We start from the raw sequence: 23,502 nt of genomic DNA, 5'->3' as shown, positions 1-23,502 counted from the left end.
CTGGGATCATGACCTGAGCCGAAGGCAGACACCTAACTGATTGAGCCACCCAGGTGCCCCTCCACTTTGCCTTTATTAAGTTCTCTGTTCTTCACAGGGCTTCCTCCTTGACAGTAGAAATCATATGGGGAAAATTACTGAAAAATATTTCTGCCATCTGTCTCCATAGTGTTCCCTCTGGATTTATGAGGAGGCACTGTCACTCTTAAGGCTCTGATAGTATGCACAGCCAGATAATTTCTTTAGCTCCACAGAAAAGTTGCTGTAAGGTGGAGGTTAGAGAATAACTTGGGATTCTTGCATGGCCTGTACCCAAAGTAAATTCTCAGAATTTACTGAGAATTTACTGGGTTGGGGAAAAACTAACTGAAACAATAGAAATGTGCAAGAGGAATTGTTTGCAAAATGTGCAAAACATTCATAAATGGAATACTATGCAATCATTATGAAGGATTACGGAAATACGTATCTGTTGGCATGCAAATATGCTGCTAACATCTTTTTCCCCCCATTTTTTTAGTTTTTCATTTTATTTGTTTCATTATGTGTATAGAAAGTATTTGAAAAAAATAAAGTATTTGAGTCTCAACAGTCGAAATTATGTTAAAATATATATTCATAAAATCTCTACTGCAACGCTGCCTTATCTTTTTCCTGCTCCTAACAAGTAGCCACTTCAGTATTCTTTTTGGTTGTATTTCCCATTTTTACACCAAAAATCTGGCTATGACATATTCTCCACATTTAGTGGAAATCACTCCATATTATATTAGTAGTCTTTCGAGTTTTTATAGCTTCACATTATATAATCATGTGTCTCTCCCCATTTCCCAAGTTATTTTCATCAAGGCAAGTCAATATGACAAATTCTGCCTAATAGGATAAGAGTAGAATAGATGTCTCTCTCCTAGGCCAGTTGTGTAAGAGCCAATTTGTGACCTTCTTGCTCCCTGTTCCTTTGCAGTCGTGATGACAGAGGTCCCTAATATACTGTTAAGTGAAAAAAGGCGAGCAAAAAAATAGAATTATCACATTTTTGAAGAGAAAGAAAGGAAGAAACTGTTTACATGAATAGATTTCCACAAAGGAAAAGGTCTCAAAGGTTCTACTCCAAATGTTAACAGTAATTGTAGGAAGGTGGTGGGATTATGGGTGAACTTTTTCCTTATTTTTGTCCATCTATTATTTCTAATTTTCCTTGATGAGGGTATTTATACTTATACAGTGAATAAATAACATTTTAAAGATTAATTGAAAAATATTGCTCAAAATGAGGCAGGTTGAAATAATCTCTAACAGATGGAGCAGGAACAAGTAGACAGGATGAGTCAAAAAAGGGAAAGAACAGTTTCATACCAAAGACACAAGGTAGTTATTTAATGTGTAAAATAAGAGAAGGAATATAAATTACTGGGCTATTTACAATGTTACCTGGTTAAGGAGCTATTTTTGAGGGGCACCTGGGTGGCTCAGTGGGTTAAAGCCTCTGCCTTCGGCTCGGGTCATAGCAGGGAGCCTGCTTCCTCCTCTCTCTGCCTGCCTCTCTGCCTACTTGTGATCTCTCTGTCTGTCAAATAAATAAAATAAAATAAATCTCTTAAAAAAAGGAGCTATTTTTGACATTATCATTTTAAGTTGTATGTAAAAGAATTCTTCTACTCTTAAAAATTATCACACAGGTGCGCCTGGGTGGCTCAGTGGGTTAAAGCCTCTGCTTTCGGCTCAGGTCATGACCCCAGGGTCCTGGGATGAGCCTGGGCTCTCTGCTCAGCAGGGAGACTGCTTCCTCCCTTCTCTCTCTGCCTGCCTCTCTGCCTACTTGTGATCTCTGTCAAATAAACAAAATCTTTAAAAAAAAATAAAAATTATCACACAAATTCTGGCTCTGAAAAAAGATATAGTCGATTTTTTAAACACTTCCCAACCTGGAATTCTGTACACCAAAGTGTGCCCTAAAATATGTAACACATGCTAAGTAATCTGAATTGGATTTGCTAAAAGCACATGGTGAATATTATTAGAAGCAGAATAACATAATTATTACCAACTTAGGCCTCTAGAGTCAGAAAGACTTGGAGTTCAAATGCAACCAAATTATTTAACCTCTCTAAGCCTCAGATTTACATCTGTAAAATGGATATAATATGTAACTCAAAACTAACTGGGATTAAAATAACAATTAAAAAACTAATTAAAAAAAAACTAATTCAGAGTGACTTTATGAGGATTTAATGTAAAAATACATGTAAAACATTTAACATTGTCTTAGCATGCCATTTGCATGCAATGGATGGTGGTTAACAAGAAGAAAAAAAGCATCAGACTGAGCCAAGGGAAAAGCCAGGACATAAGAAAGTCAGTCTAGAAGTCAGTCCTGAACTAAAGTGAGAATAAAGCAAAACTGTTGTTCGCCAAGTTAACTTTTTCTGTTCATTATCATCTATTAGGGTCAACAATTTGGTGCAATTACACTTCATCAAAGGTAAGTTTTGAGGAGTAGCAGTCAATGAGGAAGAAGAGGATCAGGACATAGAACATAGAACTTCCCTACATAGAACATGACCTCCTTGAGGACAGGGACCATACCTGATTCATGTTTGTTAAAAGGCTACATGAAATGAGGTGGAAGGAAAGAGGCCCAGGGGCTGGTGGAGGGCACAATGAAGGCTAGCCCTTCATTGTGCCCTCCACCCTCCACATATATCCTTCAGGTTTTATGCTGTCCTCTGTGGTTTCTCCCATTTTTCCTCCTCTAATTTTGACTTAGGTGTCTATTTTGGCCAGATTTCACATGCACAAAAATATATTTATAGAACACTTTTGAAGGCTCTTTTATAGCTTGCCCACTATGGGTAGAACAAAACATGAAGGCCTATGATGGCTTGCAAAGAAAATGGATTAGGTCCTTGTCCAGCGCCTAAACCAATTGTGTCAAACTTGAACACATCAGCATTACCTGGAGGGCTTGTTAAAACTCAGGTAGTTTGCCACAATCGCAGAGTTTCTGAATCAATAATTTTGGGTTGTGGCTAGGAATTTGCCTTTCTTTTTTTTTTTTTTAGGATTTTATTTATTTATTTGACAGAGAGACACAGCAAGAAAGGGAACACAGGCAGGGGGAGTGGGAGAGGAAGAAGCAGGCTTCCTGCTGAGCAGGGAGTCCAGTCAGGGCTGGATACTAGGACCCTGGGATCATGATGGGAACCGAAGGCAGACACTCAAATGACTGAGCCACCCAGGCGCCCCTGCTTTCTTTCCTTCTTTTTTTTTTAAGATTTTATTTTTTTATTTAACAGAGAGCAAGAGAAAGCACAAACTGGGGGAGCAGCAGAGGTAGAGGGAGAAGCAGCTCTCCACTGAGCAGGGAGCCCCAGCATGGGGACCAGCAGAGGGAAAGGGAGAAGCAGGCTCCCCAATGAACAGAGAACCCAACACAGGGCTCCTTGTGGGGCTCAAGGCAGGGCTCAATGAGGGGCTCAATGCAGGAATTGACCCCAGGATCTAGGATCATGACTGGAGCTATTTTGACACTTAACCAACTGAGCCACCCAGGCGCCCCGGAATTTTCCTTTCTAACAAGTTCCCAGGTGATAATGATACTACTGGCCCAGGGATCACACCTTAGAACCAGTAACCTAGACTAGAGATCAGCAAACTTTTTCTGTAAAAGGCCAGGTAGTAAATATTTCAGACATCGTGGTCCTCGAGGTCTTTGTCACAATAACCTCTGATGGGGTAGCATGAAAACATCCAAAGACAATAGGTAGACACATGACAATAGCTGGGTTCCAATAAAGCTTTATTTAGGGACACTGAAATTTGAATTTCATATAATGAAGTATTATTCTTCCTTTGATTTTTTTGGACCATTTAAAAATATGAAAACCATTATTAGGTTGAGGGGCATACAAATATTGGCATCAGGCTGTGTTCGCTGATTCCTACCTGAAAAAGGCTCATTATCTAGGGAAGACAAAACAAATACACGTGGGGAAAAGAGACATAACAAAGCAGTAAATGTATGAGAAGGTTTTAACCTCAGTAGTCCTCAGGGAAATGCAAATTGAAGCCACAATGAGATACTGGTACACATCCACTAGAATGGCTAAAATGTTTTCAAGATTAACCACACCAAGAGTTGACAAGGATGAGAAGCAATAGGAACTCTCATATAGTGCAGCTGAGAGTGTAAGTTGTACAACCACTTTGGAAACCAGTTTGGTATCATTACCTAGAACTGAACATGTATGTACCGTATGATGGATTGTGGTAGAGAAACAGAGAAGCCACTCCGATTCCCCTTCAAGGAAGGACATTCTGCACAGGTATGGGGAATGCATCAACAGATAGCCTCCAGCTGCCAGCTCCTTGAGGGTCGGCCTTAGCCGCAGAGAGCTGCCTTACTCAAAGTCATGCTCTTCCTAAGGTGAATGAGTAAGGCAAGAGAGTAACTGAGTGAGGTTTGAAGCAGAACACACAGATGGGCACTACTTATTCCCAAGTTCCACACCAAGTCAGCTCAAGCTTTGTCAGACTTGTATCACAGTTCATCTTCTTCCTCTGCTCAATCCTACTTCCTTCACCTTTCTTCCACAAGTGTTAGTCCCTAATAAACATCTTTTTTTAAAGGATTTATTTATTTATTTATTTATTTATTTGACAGACCGAAATCACAAGGAGGCAGAGAGGCAGGCAGAGAGAGAGGAGGAAGCAGGCTCCCCGCTGAGCAGAGAGCCCTGATGCAGGGCTTGATCCCAGGACCCTGGGATCATGACCTGAGCCGAAGGCAGAGGCTTTAACCCACTGAGCCACCCAGGCGCCCCCTTAATAAACATCTTGCACTCAATACTCCATCTCAGCTTTTGTTTCTGGAGAGCCCAACTTGCAACACCTTGACCTAGTAATTCCACCAGGATAATATATCCTAGAAAATAATCATATGTGCACCAAAACCCATATACAAGAGTGTCCATAGTAGGTTTTATTTATAATAGCCAAATACTTGAAACCATTTCAATGTCCATCAACAGGAGAATGAATGAATTGTGATGTATTCATACAAAGAAATATTATGCATCAAAGAAAATGACAGTTATATACAGCTACATGAGTGACATAATATTGAGTGAAATGAGCAAGATACAAAAGAATGAATACTGTATGAGGTAATTCATAGAAAGTTGAAAAACAGGCAAAGGCATTTATGGCTGCATCTGTAATGGGCAAAACTATAAAGAAAAGCAACAAAATGGGTAACACAGAAGTCAAGATAGTGGTTATGTACAGGAATGATCTTCAAAAATTTTAACAGGGGCGCCTGGGTGGCTCAGTGGGTAGCCGCTGCCTTCGGCTCAGGTCATGATCTCAGGGTCCTGGGATCGAGCCCTGCATCAGGGCTCTCTGCTCAGCAGGGAGCCTGCTTCCTCCTCTCTCTCTGCCTGCCTCTCTGCCTGCTTGTGACCTCTCTCTGTCAAATAAATAAAATCTTGGAAAAAAAAATTTTAACAGCTGTTATGACACAAACCTTGGCTAATCCAAATAGACAGAAGCTCTTATTCCTCATCAGAGTATGCGAGCTCAATACCAGCCCTGGTTTAATTCTGGGTGGATGAAGAAGAGGTAGTCGAGAGAAAGGCGTCTGGTTTGGGGGTGTCTTCCAAACTGCTAACAACGTTTGCTTTCTTTTCTTTTTTCTTATTTAAGGTTTTATTTTTAAATAATCTCTACACCCAACATGGGGCTCAAACTCATGACCCCAAGGTCAAAAGCCACATGCTCTATCAACTGAGCCAGCCACGCTCCCGAACGGTGTTTGATTTCTTGACCTGGATAGAAGTTACATGGGCACTCACTTTATAATCATTTGTTAAACTGTACATATATATATATATATATTTTTTAAACTTTTTTAAAGATTTTTATTTATTTATTTGACAGACAGAGATCACAAGTAAGCAGAGAGGCAGGCAGAGAGAGAGGAGGAAGCAGGCTCCCCGCTGAGCAGAGAGCCTGATGTGGGGCTCGATCCCAGGACCCTGAGACCATGACCTGAGCAGAAGGCAGAGGCTTTAACCCACTGAGCCACCCAGGCGCCCCTGTACATATATATTTTATGTTCATTAAAAGAAGGAAAAATAGGGCACCTGGGTGGCTCAGTCATTAAGTGTCTGCCTTTGGCTCAGGTCATGATCCCGGAGTCCTGGGATTGAGCCCCACATCGGGCTCCCTACTCAGTTGGGGGCCTGCTTCTCTCTCTCTCCCTCTGCCTCTCCCCTAGCTTGTGCTCTCTGTCTCACCCTCTCTCTCAAATAAAAAAAATAAAAATCTTTTTAAAATTTTTTAGAAAGAAGGGAAATAAGCATACTACGGAAAAATGTAAAAAAATGTTTTGTAAACATTTACTTAAAAAAGTATAACTGTAAAGTGCTGCAGAGGTGGCGGGGAAGTGAAGATAAGAATGATCAGAGCTCATCCTGTGCTTATTTGTTCTGTAACAATATGATACAAGGTAGACCTTGAGAAGTTCTATAAGAGATACACAGAGACGGTTGTTCAGGAGAGGGAGAATTCTTTTCCAGCTGAGGACTGAAAGAAGAAAAGCTTCAGAGGACCATCTGAGGTGAGCATTGAAGAATAGAGAGGATTTCAGCAGGTATAGTTGCAGGGAAAGTTATCATTAATAAGATGGAAGTAGTGGGGCGCCTGGGTGGCTCAGTGGGTTAAGCCGCTGCCTTCGGCTCAGGTCATGATCTCAGGGTCCTGGGATCGAGTCCCGTATCAGGCTCTCTGCTCAGCAGGGAGCCTGCTTCCTCCTCTCTCTCTCTCTGCCTGCCTCTCTGCCTACTTGTGATCTCTCTCTGTCAAATAAATAAATAAAAATATTTTAAAAAATAAGATGGAAGTAGTTAGCATGTGATCAAGAAATTAAATAGTCAAATATTTAAAGCAGTATTTCACAACTTGTTTTGATGCTTAACACTCTTAGGAAAATTCCAAATCATGCATTATTTTCTGCAAGGGATGATTATATGTTCCACAGATACCTATCAAATAGCTACGGTGCTAGGTGCGTAGCCATAGCAAGACAGACAAGGTTCTGGAGCTTACACTGCCTATATCTGGACTTACGTCTAAGTTACCATTCTTCCTGAGAGCAGAGAATAATCTAGCCTTGTCCACATGAACTCAGTCAATTCAATGGTGTGTGTGTGTGTGTGTGTGTGTGTGTGATTTCATGTTAAACTCAGATTTCAGAGTTATCTCTTCCCTTCTTCATGCCCCTCATGTTGATTTGGAGCTGTAGAGTTTATGCAAGACTGAAATAGCAGTGATGGGGAGGAGGTGTCTACTTCTTGGGTTCTTAATATATTCTGAGCCAGCCTTCCTTACGTTATACAGTCACCCTCTCCTCTGTCCCTACTGCCATTCATTAAGTGGGGGGGGGCAAGTCCCCAGCAGGCCTCTAATGGCATAGTCCATACTGTGTCCCTAATGGCTACCCAATGCTGCTTCCCCTCATCATGACCACAAGATCCCATCTTCTGTTTTTTTTTTAAGGTTTTATTTATTTATTTGTCAAGAGAGAAAGAGAGAGCACAAGGTAAGGGAGGAGTAGAGGGAGAAACCGACTCCACTGAGCAAGGAGCCCAACCTGGACTCAATCCGAGGACCCTGGGATCATGACTGGAGCTGAAGGCAGATGCTTAACCAACTGAGCCACACAGGTGTCCCAAGATCATATCTTCTAAGTTCCCTTTTCTACTTGCCTTCTTCTTCTCAGTTCTGAGGCTTTTATCTACTAGGGTAGAGGGATGGGTACAATACCTAAAAAGCAAGAATATGTTCTGCCCTTCTTTCATGACGACTGTGTTGGAGGCGGGACCAGCCTCATGTGCCACTGCTTGCCTTGAGAAGGGTCACAGGATTGAGGATAGAAGGGAGCTTAGGTAATCTTCATAGATCATCCCACTAGATCTATCACAGTGTAGATTAAATGTCACAAATAGACAAAAACTCAGTTGAATTTAGCCATAACTCTACTTTCTCTTTTAGGGCTTTTGAAGTATGTACTAGAGAAATCTTTACGTGCCATGTAAGAATTTTGATCAGATAAATGCAGCTTATGGGTCTGATGAGTATCACCTTGAGAACTTGTAGAATTTTTATCATTTTTATGGTCTGTGTTTCAACATCAGCATCTCTTTGATTTTTTATGGATATATATTAAACAGCTTATGACCATTAAAAAAACTGAACACTCTATAAAGGCCAAGACCAAGATAACATGTTAGCAGTATTCAGCTGAATGATCAGTGGAATACCTGAATCACAAGCATATCCGTCTGATTGCTACTAACTGCTGCATGTGTTCATTTCTTAAGGAAAATGCTGGGTAGAAAATAAGGTTTGTAAACAGTGATCTTGGGAAGTAACTGGAAAGATATGTTCAGGGCAGAATCCTTGGAGCCTTAAATGCCAGGCTAACTCCATATTCTTTCGGTTCAGCATCTCCAATTTCTGAGGGGAGAAGGAAAGTAGGACTATGTTGGCTCAGAGGTGCCAGAGCTGACTATGGGATTCTTGAAGCAGAAAGGAGAGTCTGACCTTAGAGAATGAAATAGAGGTGGAGGTCAAAGGAAATGAAGAAACTACCTAGGATAGGAATTAAGTAGCAAGTACCAAATTCCATAAGGAACAAAAAATAAAAATGGAAATATGTAAAAAAAAACGAACTTTTCTTTATGCTGCTTTTTATGGAAAGCAGTATCTGTATTGGATTTGTGTATATGAAAAGTGAGGCTTTTCAACTAGTGGTGACTTAAAAATCTGTGAATCATTTATACCTCTGCCCAGCCTGCCTTTCAGCCTCTGGCTGCTGACTCACCGATGCGAAATCTTCCCAGGCCTCGTCTGTGTTAGGCAGGCCTGTTTCTGCCTTCACAGGCCCTAAGCTTTCTCACTTGTGAAGACTTCAGCCAGCCTCATATTAAACATATTAAAATGCATCCACATTCTGCATTAAATATTTATATTTTTGTTATAAATTTTTGAAAGGGCTTTTGTAATTTTGTTCTTGAAATTATTTGTCTGTGCATAACTAATTTAATTTATGATGGCTGTGATTTCTCCATAATCATTATGCATATTTGGACATTCTTGGGAAGTGAGAAGATCCAACCTAAAAGTTGTTTTCAAAGACTGAATTTTTTAATAAATAGAAAATTTAATAATTAATGAACTTAATATGTTATGTTTTGTGGCCTTTAATTAAATGATTATTTTTGAGTTTTCCCATTTTCTTTTAGTATTTTATACTCTCCTTAAGATCTCACTTTTTAATTTGTCTCTAAAAAGCCTTTAAGTTCTAAGCTCTTAGTTACAGTTGTCTAATAAAAAAATAAGCACTGTGCACTGACTTGTGTGTGTGTGTGTGTGTGTGTGTTGTGTGTTTGTGGTGGTGGTGGTGAGACTCGTGTTTTCTTGAAGCTAGAATTTCGTTTAATTGAATTTTATTAAATGACCATTCAACTCTTTGCACCGCATGTTTCTGGTATGTAAATACAAGTATAGGGTATAAGACCTTTAGTTAGGCAAATGGTCATCTGATGATGATAGGTGAGAACAATCAGAGGTATACATTAAGGAATTTACTATAGAATTGAGAAAACTTGAGTTAGTAGGTACTGTAGATGAAGGTGAGCAAGTTCACCAATAAACCTGAAGCTTTAAACTGCAGTGACAAGTTAAACAGTGGTACCATTAACAATTGTAGCTAAGTCAGAAGGTGGTTGTGGATAAAATAATGATTTTAGCCAACTTACAAAAATTATTTAACACCTACATAAGCTCTTAAGTAAGCATAGTCCCTGAAGTGAGACTTCAAATATACAATAATTTGCTGCTGGGTCAGACCTAGGCATGATTACATTGGTCAAGCTTGCCTTCCTTCTGTCTGCTGACCCTAGGCTGAGGGGGTATATATTTTTACCTCACTTTGACTCCAGGATCAGCTATTCCAACATATCACAACTATTGCTTCAGACTCCCTCACTTCATGACTTCTGCTTTGCCTGCTATACTAATTCTCAAGCTTAGTACACCTTTTCAGTATATTTTTTCTACTCTTGCTTTTGATCTGCCAAGTATTAAAGAAAATTACAGACCTTTGCTGATTTGGACAACCACGGAAATTCAGGTTATTTGCCTCCACCTGGGCTTGCTCTGTTGCTCTAAAACCCCTTATTTTAAAAAAAAAGAGATTTTATTTATTCATCTGAGAGAGCGAAAGAGAGAGAGAGTGGCGCATGCGTGCATGACTGGGGAAGGAGCAGGGAGGGAAAAAAAAGCGGGTTCCCCACTAGGTGGGTAGCTGAACTTTGGGCTTGATCTCAGGACCCCAAGATCATAACCTGAGCCAAAATCAGACACTTAACGAACTGAGCCACCCAGGCGCTCCTCTAAAACACCTTAATTTTTCTGGATTCATTGTCATTCTCCAACGGTGCCTGTTCCCTTTTTCTCCACCTTGTTCAAGTTCCCAACCCCTCTCTCTCAACTTCAGTTTCATTAACTTAAATGTGGTAATTCAGGTAGAGCAGTTACCATAAAGCCTGACACACAGAGGGTTCTCAGTGAAAACTTATTGTTAGTACTGTTAATACTGAATGAACAGCATATTGTGTTTGGTTAAAAAGTTCTGACTTTGGGGGCACCTGGGTGGCTCAGTGGGTTGAGCCACTGCCTTCATCTCAGGGTCCTGGGATCGAGTCCCGCATCGGGCTCTCTGCTCAGCAGGGAGCCTGCTTCCCTCTATCTCTCTCTGCCTGCCTCTCCGTCTACTTGTGATTTCTCTCTGTCAAATAAATAAATGAAATCTTTTTAAAAAATGCAAACTATAAAAACAAAGTTCTGACTTTGGAGTCAGACAAACATTAAGTTTGAATGTTAAATTTGACATTTACTAGTTAATGAGCAAGTTGCTAAACCTCTCCAAGTCTCAGCTTTCTCACCTTTAAAATGGAAACAATAATATTAGTATTTTACAAGGATTTAGTGAGGATTAAATGAAAGTGTATATGTAAATCCATGCCGAATGTGTCTGTCACAAAACTATTGAACATCAGCCACCAGGATTTTTACTGGTATTAGTATTATAACACTCACTTACTACTTTTTTTTTCAATTTATTTATTTTCAGAAAAACATTATTCATTATTTTTTCACCACACCCAGTGCTCCATGCAAGCCGTGCCCTCTATAATACCCACCACCTGGTACCCCAACCTCCCACCCCCCCCGCCACTTCAAACCCCTCAGATTGTTTTTCAGAGTCCATAGTCTCTCATGGTTCACCTCCCCTTCCAATTTACCCAAATTCCCTACTCCTCTTTAACGCCCCTTGTCCTCCATGCTATTTGTTATGCTCCACAAATAAGTGAAACCATATGATAATTGACTCTCTCAGCTTGACTGATTTCACTCAGCATAATCTCTTCCAGTCCCGTCCATATTGCTACAAAAGTTGGGTATTCATCCTTTCTGATGGAGGCATAATACTCCATAGTGTATATGGACCACATCTTCCTTATCCATTCATCCGTTGAAGGGCATCTTGGTTCTTTCCATAGTTTGGCGACTGTAGCCATTGCTGCTATAAACATTGGGGTACAGATGGCCCTTCTTTTCACGACATCTGTGTCTTTGGGGTAAATACCCAGGAGTGCAATGGCAGGGTCATAGGGAAGCTCTATTTTTAATTTCTTGAGGAATCTCCACACTGTTCTCCAAAGAGGCTGCACCAACTTGCATTCCCACCAACAGTGTAAGAGGGTTCCCCTTTCTCCACATCCTCTCCAGCACATGTTGTTTCCTGTTTTGTTAATTTTGGCCATTCTAACTGGTGTAAGGTGATATCTCAATGTGGTTTTAATTTGAATCTCCCTGAGGGCTAATGATGATGAGCATTTTTTCATGTGTCTGATAGCCATTTGTATGTCTTGATTGGAGAAGTGTCTGTTCATATCTTCTGCCCATTTTTTGATGTGTTTGTCTGTTTCATGTGGGTTGAGTTTGAGGAGTTCATAATAGATCCTGGATATCAACCTTTTGTCTGTACTGTCATTTGCAAATATCTTCTCCCATTCCGTGGGTTGCCTCTTTGTTTTTTTGACTATGGTCAATTAATCTTTGACAAAACAGGAAAAAATATACAGTGGAAAAAAGACAGTCTCTTCAATAAATGGTGCTGGGAAAACTGGACAGCTATATGTAGAAGAATGAAACTCGACCCTTCTCTTACACCGTACACAAAGATCAACTCAAAATGGATAAAAGACCTCAACGTGAGACAGGAATCCATCAGAATCTTAGAGGAGAACATAGGCAGTAATCTCTTTGATATCAGCCACAGCAACTTCTTTCAAGATACGTCTCCAAAGGCAAAGGAAACAAAAGCGAAAATAAACTTCTGGGACTTCATCAAAATCAAAAGCTTCTGCACAGCAAAGGAAACAGTCAAAAAAACTTACTACTTTTTTTGGAGAAAGTCATCTCCCCTGTCAGGGACCACAGTTTTTAGTGTCCTCATCTCAATATATTTCCGGTTTTTTCACAACCTCTTATTCTTTACAACAAATATTTGAGTACCCCACTATGTATCGGGCACTGTTTTAGATGCTGAGGATACTGTAGGTTTGGAGGAAGAAATCTCTCTCTTCTTCCCTAAAGTTGATTCCTCCATCTGTACCTTGGATTCTTGTCTTTCCCAATCACCAGGAAAATTTTCTTTTTTTTTTTTTAAGATTTTATTTATTTCTTTGAGAGAGAGAGAGAGATTGAGCATGATATGGGGGCGGAGCTGAGGGAGAGGGAGAAGCAGGCTCCCCACTGTGCAGGGAGCGGGAAGCAAGACTGGATCCCAGGACGGAGAGATCATGACCTGAGCTGAAGGCAGATGCTTAATTGTCTGAGCCACCCAGGCGCCCCTGGAGGATTTTTTCTTAGAAATTTTCTGTTTCCATCTTCTAATATCTTAAATGTATCCCTCTTTCCTAGCCCCTTCCCCTTTGCTTTAAAATGGCTTCAGGTTTTGTCAAGAATTTCTGACTCTGGGGTGCCTGGGTGGCTCAGTGGGTTAAAGCCTCTGCCTTCGGCTCAGGTCATGATCCCAGTCCTGGAATCGAGCCCCGCATCGTCGGGCTCTCTCTCTCTCTCTGCTTGCATGTCTGCCCACTTGTGATAAATAAATAAAATCTTTAAAAAAATAGAATTTCTGACTCTTCTAATTAATTGAATTAAAATTGTATTTCACTCCTTTTTATTTTCAAGCCTCTTCAGTACATGGAATCTTGTTTCCATTCCTCACAATATAGTCCCTTCTCAATTCCCAATCATCTTGTTTCCATCTTCACTACTTACTGAAGCCACTTACGTGGTGGTCTCCAGTGACTTCCTTGACACATCTAAAAAGTCTCTTCATCTTCATTTTTCCATGCAGCATTTGACACTGCTAACCTTCCCCTACATATTATTTCTTTGTTTTTCATTTTCATTGATTGCTAACAATTTCAAAAACAGGAATGTGCATAATATAATATAACCAATTTATGTACCTTCTACCCGGTTCTACTGAATCTTGCAACATTAACTTTCAGAATGGGTTTAAAGAAATAAGTATTATAGATATAGTTGATAGTCCCTGTACGCCTCTCCCCAGTCTCAATCCACTTGAATTTGGTGATGATTATGCCCTATCATGTTCTATATACTATACTATTACTATTATATCTATGTAACCATAGCAACAGATAATATTTTATAAATATTCTTTTTTTAAAGATTTTATTTATTTATTTGACAGAGAGAGATCACAAGTAGACAGAGAGGCAGGCAGAGAGAGAGGGAAGCAGGCTCCCTGTTGAGCAGAGAGCCCAATGTGAGACTCGATCCCAGGACCCTGAGATCATGACCCGAGCCAAAGGCAGCAGCTTAACCCACTGAGCCACCCAGGTGCCCCAATATTTTCAGACTTTATATAAGTAGACTACTGCACATGTTCTGCTCTTTTTACTCAACATTATATTTTGAGATTTAATTCTGTTAATACATAGTTCAGATTATTCATTTGAATTTCAAAATAGTATTTAACTGTATTCATGGTGATTTATTTGTCCATTCACCTGTTGATGGACATTTAATTTGCTTCCCTTTTTTTTTTTGAGAGAACATATAATGCTATAATGAGCATTCTCTTTAAAAACTTTATTATGGGGGCGCCTGGGTGGCTCAGTGGGTTGAAGCCTCTGCCTTCGGCTCAGGTCATGATCCCAGGGTTGTGGGATTAAGCCCCGCATCAGGCTCTCTGCTCAGTGGGGAGCCTGTTTTTTCCTCTCTCTCTGCCTACTTGTGATCTTTGTCTGTCAAACAGATGAATAAAACCTTTTTTTAAAAAAACTTTATTTATGTATTTATTTGAGAGAGGGAGAGTGCATGAGCACACATGCCTGCAAGTGGAGGGGGGAGGGAGAGAGGGAGAGAATCCCAAGTAGACTCTGCACTGAGCATGGAGCCTGATGTGGGGCTTGATCCCATAACCCTGAGATCCTGAGCCTGCAATCAGGATATAGCTGAAACCAAGAGCCTTTGCCCAACCGACTGAACCACGCAGGCACCCCTTCAATGAGCATTCTTTTTCATGTCTTCTTGTGCATAAAGGTTAGAGTTTTGCCCGAGTCTATACCTGGAAATTGAATTTCTGGGTTGAATTGTATTACATATTCAACTTTATTATGCATGTCAAATTTCTCTTCCTAGCAGTTCTACCAGCTTATGGTAGAACTTAAGGAGTTCTGCCAACTCCTTCTAGCAATGGATCAGAGAGTTTCATCTGTTCTATATCCTCAACAACACTTGGTGATATCTGAATTTTTAAAGTTTGCCATACCAATGTTGTGAAATACTACCTCATTGTTTTAGTTTTCAATTTCTCTGAATAGTAATGAACTGAAACATCCTTTAATGTCTTTTTAAGAAATTTTTATTTAAGTAAACTCTACACCCACCATGGGGCTCATGGGGTTTAAACTCATGACCCTGAGATCAAGAGTCCTGCTCTTCTGACTGAGCCAGCCAGGCACCCCCGTCCTTTCATGTCTTTTTTGGCTATTTGGGTTTCTTTGAATATGAATTGCTTATTCATGTATTTTATCAATTTTCTTTCTTTTTCTCACTGATTTATAGGAGTCTTATACATTCTGAACACTAGTTCATTCATTAATTTAATCAAAATTTCTCTAGTATATACTTTGTTCCAAGAATGGTTATATGTTCTGGGACTGTAGCTATGAACTAAACAGACAAAATTTCTGCCCTCATGGAACTTACATTCTTGTGGGGGAAGGAAGGTAAATAATAGACAACATCAATAAGTAAAATAGATAAAATAATGGATTGTGATACATTTTATGGGAAAAAATGAACATGGAGGATAAATGAAGAGGCATGTTTTTGTGAAAGTGGTTAAAGAGATTGTTGAATGGCAATTTTAAATAAAGTTGTCTAGGAATTCCTCACTGAGAAAGCAACATTTGAGCAAAGACCCGAAGGAGGTGAAAGTGCAGGTAAATAGCAAGTGCAAAGGCCCTGGAGCAGGGGTGTGCCTAGAAAGTTCTAGGAATAACAAGGAGCAGTGTGATTGGGCAGAGTGAGTTGCAAAGAGTGGTGGGAGACAATTCTGTAAGGTGATGACAGCTAGAAGTATAGAGCCTCATATTTTGTCCTTTGTCAGTTAAGTGTATCAAACATATCTTCTCCCAGTCTGTGGCTTGTCTTTTAACTTGTTTATGTTGTCTTGAAGTACAGGCATTTTGAAAGTTAATGTAGTTAAATCCATCTATCAATTCCTTTATTGTTTGTGCTGTTTGGTGTCTTAAGTAGTCATTCTTATTCCTTATTCCAAGCTCATAAAGATATCCTCCTATTTTCTTCTGAAAGTTGTGAAGTTTTGCTTTTTCACGTTTGGATCTTGAATCCACTTGGAATTGAATTTCTCCTCTATGGTATGAGGTAGGGATCTAGTTTGATAATTTTCTATATGGATGATCAAGAGTGCCAGAACCATTTAGTGAATAATCCATTCTTTTTCCACTGATTTGAAATGCCACAGTATGTTGCATATCAACTTTCCATATTTGTGTGTGGATCTGTTTGGGGCTCTGAATTCTGTTCTATGGGTCTGACCAGCTCTACATAGCATGCTCTTAATTACTACAGTTTTAAAATCAGTCTTGCTATCCACTCCACTATAGAGTCTTTTTCTTTTTAAAGATTTGTATTTATTCATTTGACAGACACAGCGAGAGAGGGAACACAAGCAGAGGGAGTGGGAGAGGAAGAAGCAGGCTTTCTGCTGAGTAGGAAGCCTGATACAGGACTGAGTCTCAGGACCCCAGGGATCTTGACCTGATCTGAAGGCAGATGCTTAATGACTGAGCCACCTAGGCTCCCCTGTAGATTCTTGAGCAAGTAAAAAATGCAAGTAAAACATTATTCCGGGAAGAATGTTCTTATGATTATCAACAGAGTAAAATGGTCAAAGGAGAGATCACAAAGGGGTACCAGTAAAATGATGGGGGTGCAAGTGGAGAGAAAACAAGGAATATGAAAGTAATTCCAAAGAAAATATTAATAATGTTTGTTTGTTGAACAATTCGATACAGAGAAATTAGGAGTAAGGAGGAAAGCACATGGCTTACAAGTTTCAAGCCTGAGTGACTGTGTAAAATGATGAGTTAGTTTTTTGGTCCAGTATTGCGTTAACCAGTGGGATATGTTGGCAAGGGGTCTGGACCCGGGAAGTGTATTTGGTCTTTGCCTGCTTAGAGATTACCTGGAGGGGGCGCAAAGGAAGAATAAAGGTCTGAGCTTTGGGAATCTTTCTAAAGATTTAGTTGGTGGAAGGAAGAGAGGGAATGGGAAAACATTTGAGGTAGGATAACCACCAAGTGCGTTATAACTGTAATAACGATTTTTTTTTTTTTACTGGATGATGTAGGTCCTATCGGTCCATCACACTTGGCGTTCTCTCATAGGTATAGCTGTGCTTTGTTTCTATGGCAACCTTTGATGCCCACAGAACAATTCTTGTGTCACAGGCAGCATTTAAAACGCAGTCCTCCCTGGACGTGGTAGAGACGCCCCCGGTCCGTCGGATCTCTTGCTGCAGTTCCGCTGGTTGGCCGCAGGGGGCGAAATCTGCGGCGGCCTGGAAAACTGGCGGGGGCGCGAGACGCCGCTCTCTCTCGGGTCAGGCTCTCGGCTCTCGGCTCGGCTCCCGGTTCCCGGCTCTCGTCTCCCGTCTCCCGGGTTCCGGCTCCCGGCTCCGGGTTCCCTGTTCCCTGTTCCCTGCGCAGTGCTGTTCCTCAAACGACGCGCAGCCGAGGACTGTGGGTGAGGACGCGGGAGGCAGTGTCGTCTGATCCGCCCGCAGTCCGCAGCCCCACTGAGCCTGGAGGCCGCCGGGATGGAGCCGCGGCTCCCGGTTGGAGCCCAGCCCCTTGCTGTATCCGCTTGAGGGAAGGGGGAGGGAAGGCCGGGCAGGGCGGGTGGGGGGTCGGAGGAACTGCGGAATGCGGTGGAGAGGTTGGGGTGCGGTCGGGCCGGGGCCGAGCCGACCGGGGGAAGGGGGCCGGCGCGGGAGGCGATGCCTTGGGCAGTGGGGAGGACGGGCGGAGGGATGGGAGCCTCTAACCCGCACCGCGCCACCCCTGCCTGGCCGCGCATTTAGAGGAGACCCTTGACTACTGCCTGCATACTATCGAGGGTATGGAGATGAAGGGTACTCTGCGGGAGCCCCGCGCCCTGACGCTAGCCCGGAGGAACGGGCAATATGAGTAAGTAACCACCTGATTCCCACGGAGAAGGGGAGCCTGCCATTACCTCCTAACCCCAAACCGCGACAAGCCACCCACCCTCCTCCCCCTGAGGCTGCGTGGGCAACAGGTTCAGGCCCAAGTGTGAAGTGCGAGTGCTGTAGGCATGGGGTTTTGTCCCCAACTTCCAAGCCGCCAGATCGCTCCTAGCAGTGTGGTTCAGTGGAAGGACTCAACAGGCGGGCGCTGAAGCAGGAAGCCTGGGTTTTTAGTTCCTGCCTCTGCAACTGACATGTGTTGTGTAACCTTGGGCAAGTCAATAATGTTTTCTGGGCTTTGGTGTCCTCAACAGTTAAATAAAAACATTAACTGCCTTCACCTTATGGACTTTGAAGTTGTAACTGGAAGAATAATAAATGCTGAAATAGTTTGCAAAAAGTAAAAGTGTTATGGAAAGGCATGTTAGCCTTACAGAAGTGCCTTTTCTTAATCCCATTCAACTGGTTCCTCCAGTCTGCCCACCCCCTGTTCCACTTGCTTGAAGGCATAATCATAAATTCAGTAATGGTTTAGTGTACACCAGTAACTGCCTCACTTATTGACTTGACTGATAGAAAAAGTAATGAAAATGTGTAGAAATATAAACATTTGGCAGTTTGTCAGCGTGTGTTAACCTTCCATTCTGCCTGGCATTTAGAAGCTCAGTAAACACTGTTGAATAAAAGATTATTTTGATGAGCTATCACTATAGTTGCTGATCTCACTCCTTTCTACTAGTGCCACATCTTAAAAGTATCCATGGTGACCAGTACATATGGGCCCTATCCCTGTGTGCCCAAGCCACCTTCCTTGGTTGTTCATTGGTTTCTTGACATCAGAATTTAAAAATCATTGATCACTCAAATCTTGTCTTCTCCCAACATGGAATTAGGCCTAAAACCAGTTTTTCTCAATCTCTGCTTTTAGATTGCTCAGACCTGTGTCTGGTGCTGTATAATTTACACAGAGGATATTCCCACTAACCTAGCCTTCACTTTTCTGAGTCTCTTGGTGCCACTCTAACTGGACATTAGTTGGGCTTATGAAGTAGCTTTTCCCTAGGTCCTGTTTGGTCAGTTCTGTTGGTGTGGTAAATTTATGTTGTCTTTCCCAGATTTCAGCAAACCCTGGAAGACCAGTTTAATAGTAAATTCAATAGAAAAGTGAACTGAAGAGTGGAATACCACTGCCACTTCCAAAGGCTAGAATGGGTGAAAAGATGTGACCCTTGGGTAAATCAGTAAATTTTTTGTACTTCTGTTTACTCTTCTGTAAAAACACAATTAGGAGGATAAATAAAAGAGCTACACTGTTGAAATGACCACAGATAGGATGTGGTTCCTTGATTTGATAGGTTTAGAGCTCTAGTTAGCTAATACTGAAGTGACCAGCTGGCTTTGAGATAATTCCTCGTTTCATCTGGCCTCCTGCACTAGAAGAACGTTTAAATTTGGAGTGGGGGACACCTGGGTGGCTCTGTTGGTTAAGTGTCTGCCTTTGGCTCAGGTCATGATCCCAGGGTCTTGGGATTGAGTCCCATATTGAACTCCTTGCTTAGCGGGAAGCCTGCTTCTCCCTCTGCCTCTGCTGCTCCCCCTGCTTTGTGCGCGCTCTCTCTCTCTCTCTGACAAATAAATAAAATCTAAAAAAACAAAAAACAAATGGAGTGGCAGCTCTCTTGACTATTTGTGTCCTCTCCACAAAGAAATCAAAGTTTTATGTTCCATTTCTGTTTAAGGTACAAGGGTATAGCAACAACTAATACTTTATGGCTTGGATATGCTGGGTACTCTTCTAAGTACTTTCCACGAATTAGTTCATTTAACCATCATGTGAGGTTTACTGTGAAATTATAATATAGTCTCATCATCATCCCCCATTTCTAGATAAAGAATCTGAGGCACAGAGAGATTAAGTCACTTGTTCACAGGAAGTACCATACCTGAGATGTGAACCTATGTAGAATTTCAGAGTTAACGCTGTTTGAGAAGTTTCTTTTGAAATCGTTTGTTGGTACCTAATACTGTCATATAATCTATAATCCTCAGATTCTTGTCTCATGGGTACCTTCTCTGACTTGCATTCTTCCAAGTAATTTTCTTACTTTTGGGCTTTTTATCTTAGAACTTGAAGCCCATTATAACCTTTAGTTCTGTGGTTCCTGCTGTCAACCATTGGAGACATTTAGTGGAGAGAGTAAAATTATAATAAAAATAAGAGGTTTTTTTTGAAATAGGGACTCAAACACTATTCATTTTTTTTTCAAGGAAAATGGATTATGATGCAATGTGTTGTTTCATCTTTAACCTTCCTTGAACTAATCAAAGTATTTCTTAGTAATGCCAAGTTCATATTCACAATCTGTTTTTTCTGTTTGACAACTACCAAATTCTAATTTCCATTCTTTTTGCCGTATACTTATTACTTTTCATCTTCCTGTTCTGAAAGTAATGATTACGTTTAAGAATTTTTTAAAGATTTTTATTTATTTATTTGACAGAGATCACAGGTAGGCAGAGAGGCAGGCAGAGAGAGAGAGGAGGAAACAGGCTCCCCGCGGAGCAGAGAGTCCGATGTGGGGCTCGATCCCAGGACCCTGGGATCATGACCTGAGCCGAAGGCAGAGGCTTTAACCCACTGAGCCACCCAGGCACCCCTAAGAAGAATTTTTTATACTTATTTTTAGCCCTATTGCTACAATTTATTTAGTGACTAACACATAGTAGATATTGAGGAATTGACTTAAATTCCAAGTTTATCTTTGTTTTGTGATGGATTTTGAGGAGGTTGTACTTTTTAAATTGAGATATATTTGACATTATATGTTTCAGGTGTACAACATAATGATTCAGTATTTGTATATATTGTGAAATAGTCCTAATCTAGCTAATATCCATCACCACACAGTTACAGATTTTTTTCTTAGAAGAATTTTTAAGATCTACTCTCCTAGTATCTATCTTTTTTTTAAAGATTTTATCCATTTATTTGACAGAGATCACAAGTAGGCAGAGAGGCAGGCAGAGAGAGAGGAGGAAGCAGGCTCCCCGCTGAGCAGAGAGCCCGATGCGGGGCTCCATCGCAGGACCCTGGGATCATGACCTGAGCTGAAGGCAGAGGCTTTAACCCACTGAGCCACCCAGCCGCCCCATCTAGTATCTTTCAAATATACAACACAGTGTTATTGACAGTAGTCACCATGCTATATATTACATACCCATGACTTTTTATTTTATAACTGGTAATACGTACCTTTTGACCCCCCCTTGATCCATTTTACCCATACTGTACCCCTGACAACCACTGATCTGTTCTCTGTATCCATGATTTCAGGGTTTTGTTTTGTTTTAAGACCCTACATATAAGTGCGATCGTATGGTATTTGTCTTTCTCTGACTTACTTCATTTACAATAATTCCCTCAAGGTCCATTCATGTTGTTGTTTCATGATGGCTTTTTTTTTGGAGATTTTTATTTATTCATTTATTTTTGAGAGAGAGAGAGAGAAAAAATGAGCCAGGAGAGGGGTAGAGGGAGAAGCAGACTCCCAGCTGAGCAGGGAGCCCAATGCAGGACTTGATCCAGGGCCCTAGGATCATGACCTGAGCCAAAGGCAGACGCTTAACCAACTGAGCCACCAGGTGCACCTTCATAATGGCTTTTCACAGTACAATCCAGTCAAAGTTTTACTGCCAATGTCAAACACTCTATTTCTTTTTTTTTTAAGATATTTATTTATTTGACAGAGATCACAAGTAGGCAGAGAAGCAGGCAGAGAGACAGGGGAGAAGCAGGCTCCATGCTGAGCAAAAGTCAGCTCTTCCTCCTTCACTCTTGCTTTGTCAGTTTTTATCTAGTTTCTGATCTTCATTTGGCTTTACAGAACTCTGCAGGCTGAAAGGAACCTGCCCAAGGGCACCTGGGTGGTGGCTTAGTTGGTTAAGCATCCAACTCTTGATTTTGGCTCAGGTCCTGATCTCATGGATTCTTTGATTGAGCCCCATGTCCAGCTCTGCGCTCAGAGGGGAGTCTGCTTGAGAGTCTCTCTCTCCCTCTCCCCCTGCCCGCACTCATGCACACATGTTCTCTCTCTAAAACAAATAAATAGTTTTTTAAAAAAGGAGCATGCTCCATATTCCTCTAATCACCTTAAAATAGGAACCTTTGCAAATTAGGTAAGCAGAATCAGAGCAGAAAGATAGCATTAATATTTTTATTTCCACTTAGTTCTCTCTAGGCAATTCTTTTCCCCATGTTATCTCCTTTAAAGTTAACACATTTGAAATAAAAATTCATAAAGCCAAAATAAGTCCTCCGAAAAGACAACAAACTAGAAATAAAACCCCTTAAAACAATGACATTTTTTAATGTCAGAGGCTGAACAAGTTATGCTTAGAAATTTATCTGTTTATAGTTTAGTTAAACTGGTTCATTTATTCACCCAGTATTGAGCATCTATATTAGGCAGGAAGCAAAACTGAGTATGATAAGGTCTTTGTTTTCAAGGAGCTCAAATCAGTGAGGGAAATAAATAGAACTGCAGTGGAGGGCATTTGTGCTTTAACAAAGAGGTAAACAAAGAGGATTAGGGTACCGGTTCGGCTTCGGACAGTTAGGAGAAGCTGCTAAGAGGAGGTGATATTTGAGCTAGGTCTCAGGAAGAAGAGTGTTTCTGGCAAAAAATACCATCTGAGGACTGCTTGATTTGGGGAAGCTAGGAGATACTCAGAATGGTTGCTTACAAATAGGTCATCCCTTGATTCTGGGCCACTAAGAATAAGTAGTAAATGAAAATTAGTATTTCAGGAATACATAGAAATACATTGAGAAGTCTTTCATTTCGTACTGGGGGGCCAAATTCAGTCCTGTTTACCTAGAAACACCAGCCTGAAGTTGGAAGCCAGAGTGAAAGCACAAGAAATGTAAAAGCCCTGATTGTGAGATCTGCTACCCTGTCGTGGGTGGTTTTAACTGATCCAGCTGGCTGGACACCTCTTCGTACTTCTCCATGAACCTATTTACTTGTTTGAAGAGACAGAACCATTGTTTGGAAAAAGCCATGAGAATATAATCTGAAGGCTAATCTATGAAATTTCTAATTCATTTATTCAACAAACTTGAGTGCTAAGTTCTAGGCACTATGCTAGGTACTAGAAATACTATGGTGAAAAGACAACCATAGTCTGCCTGCATGGAGTTCACACTTAGCTACTCTTCACTCTGCTGTGCATACTCTAAATGTGTATGCACTATAATTCTTGTTTTTAAGATCATAAGCTGTGTTTAGGACATAGTCTATTATATATTCTTTATGGCAAAGGACAGTGTGGTATTCAGATATTGATCATCACTAATATCCTCTTAGATCTAGAGCAATTTCTAGCTGCCACGATGCTCAGATCCAGGGAATGGGATACAGTAAGTCTAATAAATATGGACTCGATTTGTGTAACTAGATTTGTTAAATGTTTGAATTTTTCAGTAGTTATTCCTTGATGCATTCTTCTGTTTCCTAGGTTAATAATCCAGTTACGCGAGAAGGAACAGCATGTTCAAGATATCATTCCTATAAATAGCCACTTCAGATGTGTTCAAG

General features: G+C 40.9%; 1 protein-coding gene across 3 annotated transcripts in view; it reads left to right on the top strand.

Moving 5' to 3' along the window:
- The first annotated feature begins 17,357 nt into the window (after nt 1-17,357).
- OCRL (OCRL inositol polyphosphate-5-phosphatase) overlaps nt 17,358-23,502 on the top strand; it is a 56,412-nt gene continuing 50,267 nt past the window's right edge. For all 3 annotated transcript variants that reach the window (XM_044234419.1, XM_044234420.1, XM_044234418.1), the window contains exons 1-3: nt 17,358-17,557; nt 17,809-17,888; nt 23,423-23,502. In XM_044234419.1, coding sequence (XP_044090354.1) covers nt 17,519-17,557; nt 17,809-17,888; nt 23,423-23,502 — 199 coding nt within the window. In that variant the 5' untranslated portion in view covers nt 17,358-17,518. The remainder of the gene's footprint in view (nt 17,558-17,808; nt 17,889-23,422) is intronic.

The sequence above is a fragment of the Neovison vison genome, chromosome X (genome assembly GCF_020171115.1).
Source record: "Neovison vison isolate M4711 chromosome X, ASM_NN_V1, whole genome shotgun sequence".
NCBI lineage: Eukaryota > Metazoa > Chordata > Mammalia > Carnivora > Mustelidae > Neogale > Neogale vison.
Note: the sequence above shows the minus strand (reverse complement) of the source record. Positions and strands in the feature narration are given on the sequence as shown.